This window comes from Electrophorus electricus, chromosome 11 (genome assembly GCF_013358815.1).
Source record: "Electrophorus electricus isolate fEleEle1 chromosome 11, fEleEle1.pri, whole genome shotgun sequence".
Lineage (NCBI taxonomy): Eukaryota > Metazoa > Chordata > Actinopteri > Gymnotiformes > Gymnotidae > Electrophorus > Electrophorus electricus.
The window spans coordinates 19,149,727-19,159,726 of NC_049545.1; the positions used below are offsets into that span (position 1 = coordinate 19,149,727).

The 10,000-nt window shown below is 48.0% G+C and overlaps 1 protein-coding gene across 1 annotated transcript in view; it reads right to left on the minus strand.

Annotated features, from left to right (window-relative positions):
* syne2b (spectrin repeat containing, nuclear envelope 2b) overlaps positions 1-10,000 on the minus strand; it is a 100,906-nt gene that overhangs the window by 25,866 nt on the left and 65,040 nt on the right. Inside the window, 18 exon segments of the mRNA XM_035531629.1 lie at positions 1-156; positions 709-913; positions 1,123-1,256; positions 1,514-1,684; positions 2,257-2,403; positions 2,519-2,674; positions 2,846-3,022; positions 3,393-3,542; positions 4,908-5,525; positions 5,734-5,866; positions 5,947-6,188; positions 6,378-6,509; positions 7,400-7,573; positions 8,009-8,209; positions 8,289-8,408; positions 8,807-8,893; positions 9,665-9,871; positions 9,961-10,000. The exon segment at positions 1-156 is cut by the window's left edge and continues 27 nt beyond it; the exon segment at positions 9,961-10,000 is cut by the window's right edge and continues 98 nt beyond it. Of these exon segments, the coding sequence (XP_035387522.1) occupies positions 1-156; positions 709-913; positions 1,123-1,256; positions 1,514-1,684; positions 2,257-2,403; positions 2,519-2,674; positions 2,846-3,022; positions 3,393-3,542; positions 4,908-5,525; positions 5,734-5,866; positions 5,947-6,188; positions 6,378-6,509; positions 7,400-7,573; positions 8,009-8,209; positions 8,289-8,408; positions 8,807-8,893; positions 9,665-9,871; positions 9,961-10,000 (3,250 nt within the window).

A 10,000-nucleotide genomic window follows, 5' to 3' on the forward strand; every position in this document is an offset into this window, starting at 1 on the left:
GGCCTCCTCTAACTGGAGACACCCACGTGTCAACAACCGACATTCCAATTGGATGAAGACGGCTACTGTGGGCTCCATCTGTCCAATCAGCTCTTTGGAGGTTTGGAGTACCTGGTCCAGGTCATTCTGCAGGCTATCCATGCCAGTCAGCAGCTCCTGAGCATAAGCCGGAGAGTCTGCTCAGTGCAGGAGTTTCATTTTCCAACCAACTTCCTTACAAGGGCTCTTGTAAGTACATTGGATATGTAGATGTATGCAAATGCATTGGATGTAGCATGACATGATATTGACAAAGTACTGTAATTTTTGCTAAACATTGTGATTCCGGTATTTTTTGCAATATACTGGGTGTGTGTGTGTGTGTGTGTGTGTGTGTGTGTGTGTGTGTGTGTGTGTGTGTGTGTGTGTGTACTGTGGCAAACCCTTTACGTGACATGGGTAGAGAACAGTCTGCATTATTTTGAGCATAATTTGCTGGATTTTCTGAATATCATCTAGACCATCTGTGATTGGTCAGAACAATCACAGTACATGATATAAAAGGGCTGATTTATTAAGAGGAATGTTTTCATATTATTGCCTTCTGCTGTATACTGTGATACAACAATCATGTGAGCATGATATCACTTCAAAATCCAGACTAAAAAGGGGAATGCAATTATTGGTTTTCTACATGCAAATGTGCGTGTATATTGGGGGTAAACTCACACACACGTGTCGCACACTGGCTGTCAGCTTCTCCGTGCTGCTCTGCGGTTCAGCTGTGGTCTTTGCCAGAGTGGAGAGTTGCTCTCTGTACTGCTCTAGCCGCTGTGAGCAGCTGCCTGCCAGAGCCGAATAGCGCCGCCATACCTGCAGCAGTGTGTGAAACTGCCGAGATGTGTGTGTGAGGTTCTGCTTTACCTCCGACCACCTGCAGAACACATGTACGCATCCACCCACCCACACACACACACACACACACACACACACACACACACACACACACACACACACACATATCCAAAAGATATTACTTTATAAAATATAAAATAATTTGATGGTTGCTTTAACATGTTTTGCAGGTAATGATTATGTACACTAGTGCAAGAGAGAATAGCCTCGATCTCATATCGGACCAACCGTGCTCTGTCTTTCTCCAACTCTTCAGATAATAACTGGGAGGTGCCTGTGTTGATTCCATCAGTAAGGGTGGCCAGTGTGTCGCTAAGCTCCTCCCACTGTCGGTCAATCTGCTCAGCCTCGTCCTGCAGTGCCTGGCAGGCACAAGAACATGCACATAATTCAGGAAAGAAAATACTTAAAGTAGAATAATAGCACATCTGCACTGAACATGTAAAAAGACATAACGCAGTGACTCTACTAAGCTCCAATTGCAGCTTTAAATGGCACAATTTAACTGGATGTTTTCTGTAAACTGATGTAAGTCTCATAAGTCTAAGAAAATGTAATAGAAGGTAACAGAATCCCATAAGAGAGACTCTTTATAGTATAAGAAGGTGATTGACAGGACCTGGAGCCTATCGGTGCCTTTCTGGAAGGCTGCGAGGGGGGTCTGTGTGGTGTGGCAATACTCCAATGATTGGGAGAGTCTCAGAGTGTTGAGACCTGCCTTCCTCCGCCCACTGTCAAACTGAGACCACGCCTTACAAACCTGCTGCAGAGTCTTCTTCAGAGCATGGTTCTGGAAGAGAAACGTCCAGTTCTTCAGGTTTAAATGTGGCAACAGGTCTCAGATGTCATACATAAACAGTTATCCTCTTTAAAATTCTCTCAGACAACAATATTTATAATGTCCAATGTGGTCACCACACAAATTTACATGTTCAAATTATTGGTTTAATTTATTTATATATATTATTTTAAAAAATCCTAATTTGTGCACCATATGTGATGTTATTATGTTTACTAGGGCAGTGGTAGCTCAGTGGTTAAGGTACTTGACTTGTAAGTGGAAGGGTGCTGGTTCAAGCTCCACCACTGCCAAATTGCCACTGTTGGGCCCTAAGCAAGACCCTTAACTCTCAATTGCTCAAGTTGTACTGACTCATAATTGTAAGTCACTTTGGATAAAAGCGTCAGCTAAATGCTGTTAATGTAATGTAAATGTTAATACTATCAGACAGAAAAATAAGACAAAATTGTCCTTGAAGAGCTATTTACTACCACATAGCCAATCACAACTAAATGACCTGCGTTTAAAGTGGACAGAAGGTCAAAGTTTTCTGCAGGCTGGACTGTCAACAGGACACGCACCTGCTGAGCGAGGTCACTCAGAGACAGCGAGACCCTGCGTGTCTGCCTGATGAAATCTGTGTCCCCGTGCTCTTCATCGGCACTCAGCTTCCTCTTCCTCAGATCACTTAGCTCGGCGGACTTTGCATTCAGCTTGGCTTCCAGTTCCTAAGAGAGAGAGAGAATTAAAGGTGATATGAGAATATTTAAGACTTAATTATTTGATCAAGCAATTCACAGTCAGTTAACAACGCATCCAAAAATCACATCATTAGCCTCTAACCTCACAATCTCTCAGACTGTGTTCTGCCAGAGATAGACTGACAGGTCTCTCTGCCAATCGCATCCAGGCACTGTGGCGCATCACCCAGTCACGCAGGAGCCTCAGTTTGCCATCTCTGTCTGTGCAGATACCCAGGAGCTGCTCCACATTGCACACCTGGAGAAATGAAACAGCAAGATGCAGTGGAGGGGTGGAGACAATGAGACACTCAGTAGGGAGGTGTACGTTCGAGGGCATGCTGCCACACCACATACTATATGGGAGTGTACGTGTGTGTGTGCGCGTGTGTGTGTATGCATGTGTGCATGTCTGCGCGTGTATTCCCACCTGTGTGTTGAGCTCTGCACTCAGCGCCTCCCAGCGGAGGTTCAGCGTGCCGAGCTGCTCGGCGAATGCTGTGTGTCTGTGTCTGTGGCTTGGGCAGTCCAGCTCACTGTGCTTCAGCACGGACTGGGTGAGGAAGCCCAGCGACATCTGCTCACATGACATCTCACGCTTCAGGACCTGCACACACCCCAGCACCACAGGCACAGAGCGAAGGTGGTAGATGAAAACACATAAATGATAGATTCCGCTTAACTCTTTAAACACCGTTGTGTAATTTATCAAGTACTCAAAACATTTACAAACCCTTTACACGACTTCTGCAAGCTTATATTTAAGTAAATCAAATCTCGTGCAGGTATAGAAATGATATAGTAGTTACGAATTAAATTATTTCATGATCAACTTTGTTAATTTTAGAGGTGGTATCCTTTACAGGACGGCAGGGAAAAATGATCTTCGAACAGAGCGCTTGCAAAAAGCAGAACCCTGGTCCTCGGCACTTTGATGGAAGCGCCTTGTGCCGTATTCCTGGGTATGATTCGAATACCTTATATGTGCTGAGGAGTTTTTGGAGGCGTGGTGCGGTGGCGCAGGGCGGGAGCTCCCACGCGGCCTCTTGCAGCCTGGCTTCGGCTGTGGAGATCCAGCTCCCCGCCTGGGCCAGCAGTCCCTGGGGACACATCCTCTCCACCATACGCTGGGCAGAAAAGAGAGAGAGAGAGAGAGAGAGAGAGAGAGGGAGAGGGAGAGAACAAGAGCTTGACTAAAGGAGGAGAGCGAGCCAGAGAGTCACGGGGACACAAAGGAAACGAAAGAGATGGGGAAGAAAGGGAGATAACGAGGGGAAGACAGAGAAAGAGGATGACAGGCGCAAGAGAGAATGAAAAGGAGATGAGGGGAAAAAAAATGAGTTTTTCCCAGCAGGAGCGAGTGCGAACTGGAGGGGGTGATGAGTGTCTCTTTCCTGCCAGACCCATTCCTCCCTTAATGGGCTTGTGAGTCCAGAGAGCGCAGTGTGATTACTCTCATGAGGTATTGTGTGTGTGTGTGTGTGTGTGTGTGTGTGTGTGTGTGAGGGAGTGAGAAAGCCTGCACGACATTCTTTTCAAAATGCACAGCACAATGATCATATGCTGCATATTCTTTATTATGTCATTTTTGAAGCAACCAGCTTACCATTGGGAATTCGCGGCTGAACGTCCAGCAAAACCATAAATACCAGCAGTACACACACACACACAAGTTGCACGAATTCTACAGATCGGAAAGTGTCACTTCATCACAACTGCCAAATCATGCAACAGGTTAATGTTAAATACATCCACACAGACCCCATTGAGGCATCATATTATTAGTTGTCTTTAGTATATAACCACTGGGAGGTTAAGACCAGGACAGGGCACCAACCATCACTGGAGATACATGCACACATTATATAGACACACAATACAATTTAGAGTATCCAATCATCTTAACTGCCATGTTTTTGGACTGTGGAGGAAACCCACACAGACAGAACATGGAAATTCCACCCAGATAGGGACTTGTGTGCTGAGAGGCAAACATGCTAACCACCAAGCCACTGTGCCTCCATAATTGTGTGAGAATGAGTGCAACTATAGAGACAGGTGTGTTAGATTAGTGTGTTAACTAGACTCTGCATGGTGGGGCCCCTTGTTTACACGCTCCACAATTGAATCTTTTGCATGCATGTAAATGCATAGCTCATCTAAGTACATACACGCTGATTCCCTTTGTGTGAGGCAAGGTCACTTGCATTTCTGAGCCAAAGATTTTTGCCTTTGCCTGTATTCTGGACTGTGATTATGGATTTATCGCACTGCCCTGTGCCTGTAAGAAGGCTGATTCCTAGATCAAAGTCACAGTAAATATATTCAGCACTTAAACTGTCCCTGCACGCAAACATGGGATAAAACCTTCTCTTTCACATACCCTGACAGGTGGACACTGTAACATAATGTACGTCATTTGTTTAACCCTGTGCATGCCGGGACTTCTCAGAAAGGCTGCACACGCACACCCAAATATGACGGAGTTGCACCTGGTGTAGACACAGCTGGGTGGTGGGGACGAGGGCGTAGGTCTCTGCCCAGCGCTGCTCCGTCTGAGCGAGGTGAGACTGCAGCGTGAGCAGGGCAGGGGACAGGGCTGCCGTCCAGACCGGTGCACTCTGCCCGGGGCCGCAGCCGTCTCCTAACATAACCTCTCTGGACGTGGAGCTCCCTCCGCAGGTGTCGACGGCCTGGGGACGGACGGAGCCACTGATGTCTTTAGTTGGTAATCCGTCTTCTGGACATTCATCCTGGATGGTAGTTGTCCCTTCATTCGAAAAGGGCATGGTGAGGAGTTCAGCGGAGGCATGAGCTTGGGAACGGCTGTCTCCATTAGTGGAGACGTCTTCTACTAGGACGGGGTCCACTGCAGAAACAGTGTCTACGGTGATGTTGTTCTTAACTGAACAAACGTCCTTATCAGGAGCGTCCTCCCCTGCAGGCTGGCGCACGGCAACGGTGGTCTCGAGAGCGGATCGGGCCGTGGTGCCGGTAGGCTGGGAGGGACCGTCCTGATGAACTCTCTCACTGAGTGCCAGGATTTCAGTACCGGCACTGATCACAGAAGCCTTCAGCACTGAAGTCACCTCCAGTTCCTTACTCAGCTCCTAAGGAAGACATTACAGCACACAAGCACATGTTTACACATAATCATAAGACCAATACATATGCATAAGTCTATACATAAACATAAGGCTAATGCATAAGCACAAGCCTGTTTGGTACACTGTTTTGTCATCTGGTAAAATAAGGACTTATTTTACACTTTGTTTGGGATTTAGTTTGGGCAAATTAAGTTGTTTTGGGTGCACTCACTATAAATTCTTTGTAGTGAGACAGAGCTTGATGTGCTTCCTGATTAGGTGAGGTCATGTGACCGATCCAGGTGTGCAGACATTCTCTGGTTTTGCTCATCCACTTGTTCAGCGCTGCATGGTCTCGGCGGTACCTGTGTACAGAACGCCTCTGGTCAGGCTTTCAGTCCTTCGCTTGTTCTCCATCTCCTGCGGTCACTGACAAATCTTTTACCTGCTCCATAGTTTTTTCATCTGGCGGGCGGAATCTTGTCCATGCTCCACCTTCCTCCGCAGAGCAGCCAAACGCTGCTTCAGCCTCAGGGAAGACACACCTGCTCGGCGCACGACAATGCCTTCCACATCGTAGGACACGCCCGCACCATGTTCGGACATGGGCTCTCTCTGTAACCTGCGTGGCTGATCCAAAGTGAGACAGATCTGCACTCTGTTCTGCTCAAGGATCATCTGCAACGTCTGATGGGCAAGAAATCAAGAACCAAAAGTAGATAAAATTATACAAAAATCCATATGAATACAGGCAGGTTAATTTTGGCTAAAGGTTGAGTTTGTATTTAGATATCATATTGTATAAAGAAGTAGCAAATGTAAATATTATTGTATGACTATTGTAATAGGGACATGGCAGCTCCAGAACTGCATTACCTCATATGTTGAGAGACTCTCCTGTAGTGCCTCATCCATTTGCTCCCCCAAGTGCATTTTGGGAAGTTGAATCTCCAGGTCTTGTAGTAGTTTCTCCAACCAGGACTGACTTTCCTCCCACTCAGACCAGAGCTTTGGACAAAACCAATTAAAGCAAGAACAGGCAATAAATACATAATGAAATCACTGTATACAAATGAGTCGCTAGAAACATTTTTACGGTCTCACACAGTAAACATGGACAACAAAACAAGCTCTTTCGAAATAGATATTATGAAGCCAGGACAATGTGCAAATATCAAGAGGGCAGTACAAAATTTAAATTCAACATAGCTATCCGATTCAATTAAAGCTTATTTTCATTATATATGCCACATACAGAATAATGAAAAAGAAGCCAGAAGGGCAGTGGACCATAGAAAATGTGTGCACAGATAGGCTAGGTACAAATGAAGGTAAGCACCGGAAAAACAACCACATTTAAGAGAAAAGTTCTGCAGATTGGGCTGACATCTTGGAATATGAAGATGTTGTGGTTATATTCATGCACTGATAAGCCTTTGGTTGAACCATCCCCGTGGTTACATCTTAAATCTCTGCAGTGTCTGGCATCAACTCAGCTCCACCTACCTGCAGTGTTGTTTGCTGAATAGTCCCCACCCCACGGCTCCGCCCACCTTCAGTGTTGCGTGTGGAACAGTCCCCACCCCACGGCTCCGCCCACCTTCAGTGTTGCGTGTGGAATAGTCCCCACCCCACGGCTCCGCCCACCTTCAGTGTTGCGTGTGGAACAGTCCCCACCCCACGGCTCCGCCCACCTTCAGTGTTGCGTGTGGAATAGTCCCCACCCCACGGCTCCGCCCACCTTCAGTGTTGCGTGTGGAATAGTCCCCACCCCACGGCTCCGCCCACCTTCAGTGTTGCGTGTGGAACAGTCCCCACCCCTGGCTCCGCCCACCTTCAATGTTGTGTGTGGAACAGTCCCCACCCCACGGCTCCGGCCACCTCCTGGCTCCGCCTACCCGCAGTATTGCTTGTAGAGCAGTCCCCGCCTCCTGGGCCTGTCGCTGCAGGCCTTCCACCTGCTCTTCCAAATCCGCCACGGCAGCTTCCCGCCCACAGAGGGCGCTGTCTGGCGTCCGGCTGCTCAGCTGCTGCAGAGACTGCAGGCGGGTTCCCAGAGACAGGAAGAACTTCTGCAAACCGCCCCCAAGAGAAAGGCAAATAGGAGAATGGCTGGCTGTGTTCTAAACCACATGTTCGGTCTGAGTTTGGCTTGTTCATATGGAACACACCTTGACCTTACAGCGAGCTTCAGATGTGTGCACGGTGGACTAACTAGATGCCTGCTCTAGTGTGTGAAATACTGTGTGCCCCCAGGGCTGTGTATTTGTTTGTACATCTCTTTTGTACATTTGTGTTTGAGTGTGTAGCTGTTCAGTGGATGTCATCAATCAGCACTTGTGCATGTGTGTGCATGTGTGTCTGTGTGTACAAGCCTGTGTGTGCGCGCGCTTGTGCAGGTGTATGCGTGTTTGTGTGCATGCCTGTGTGTGCGTGTGCGTGTGTGTGTGTGTGTGTGTGTATGTCCCTGTGAGTGTGTATATGTTTATTGCTGACAGAGGTTTTACCGTGTGCGAAGTCAGGTATGTGTGAAGCTCTTCAGGACTGTGCAGCTGTAGTTGCGTGGCAGAGGTGAGTCTGTCCCTGGCCAGCTCCACCAGGTTCCTCAGGCCATGCAGAAGCCGCTCCCCATGACACTGCTGATCCTGTCCATAGTGTAGTACAGCACAACGCTCCCTCACACCGCACCACAGCCTGTCCAACATGCTCTACAGCGAGAGAGGGGTGTTACACGCACACACGGCAACACACGTGCTGGCACACAGAAACCCACGAATACATGCACACCTCCAGCGTCGTGATCTCCAGGGTCAGCCCCGGTGCCTGTCCCTCGCTGCCCGCATCCTCTTTCAGATCGGCCAGCTCTTGCTCCTTCTCCCGAAGCTCCTGCCGTAGCCTGGCAACAGCCTGCGCATGTTACCACGGAGAAAACAAGAGCGACTGGTCAGAATTGAAAAGTTGCAACGAGCAAACATTAGGCCTTCAGCGCACAGCGTGTCCTGCAGCGCTACGGTAGTATTCCGGCTCATGTCGCTCGCTACACAAGAGAAAGCAAAAAAAAATGTTTCACTTCCTAAAACTTGGAGAACAGCTCAGACCACAGCGACAGAGATGCAACTAATAAGCTACAATGGCATCAGCTTTTCTCACTGTCCCCGCAAATGGCTCAGCCGTTCTTAGACTCCGAGATCAGCCACTGACGTCGCACTCGCTCTCTTAGGTGCGTTTCAATGGGTGCTCGAGTGACTAGTTTGGTTCCCGCCTGCGATAGCTGCTGTGCGTAGGGGTGCTGGGTGTGCATTCACCTGGAGCTGCGTCGGAAGGTCACACTGCCGGACTTCCGGGGCTGAGGTGTTAGCGAGCAAGGAAGCATGCAGATTTTTAATCTTCCTCTGCGGGGTTCGACAAACATAAGGCTCTGACAACCAAGTTAATCATCACACCGAGATTAGGAAAACCTTGACAAGAAGGGCGTTAGGGACAAGAAAAACGCGCTGTGGTCAATAAAAACACTCGCACGTGGTTTAAGACAGAAGGGCAACGACATCTGTGAAAGACAATGGCAAATAAACCATTTGAAGTGCTAGCAAAGCTTGTGCTTCTGCTGCTGGTGAAGGAATTCTGTCCAAACGTTCTGTTTCTCGGGAAACGTGGCACACCGCCCAATCTCTGCAGTGTGTTCTGTCATTGCGCTGTATGAGGGAATGTGTCTCACAGTGGGTTCGGGAGGAAAAGGCACTTTGGAGTGTTGACAGACGGTTTTAGAGTGTCGAAATGCTGACAAAGTCACAAGTCTTTTAGTTAAATTTAGTTAAAAGTTAAAAGCATCACATTTTTTGAAGCAAGTATGTGCGTTCCTAAGAGAGAAAATGTGTGTGTGTGTGTGTGTGTGTGTGTGGGGGGGGGGTGTTTGTTTGTGTGTGATTGAGAGCGGCAGAGTGTTAAATATGTGTATTTCAGTGTCAGGCATATTAGTGCCAGAGGGATGGATTACAGTTTGAGAATTCAAATATTTTCAGTGCATATATTTGTACATTCCTCCTCCTGTTGTAAATTTGAAACGCCTGACATTTTACTCTCAGTCTATCATCACAAGGGCTTTCCAGAAATGCTGACTGGTCATGTGTGAGGACATATGGTGTGTGTGACACATGTGCCTTCACCTGCTTCTCCAGCATGTGATCCATCTGCTTCTGAAGCTGGTGCTGTCTGCCCGACAAGATGTTCTGCACCATGCTCACACGAGCCTGTGCCAGACCCAAACACGCACTGGCTCCTCGGGTCCCTGAGCCTGAGCCTAACGACCTCATGAGCTCTGACCCCTGAGAGGTCAGCTCAGCACCTAAAGAGGTCAGCTCGGCAGACAGACTCTACAAGTCACACACAGGTGGGGAAAAAACAAAGTGTTAATCTGGTGATCGGTTTGGTGGATAGATGAGGCGATGGATGGATAGGTTACCTGTAACTGCAGTAGCTGGTGGTGTGCATCAGCATGAATG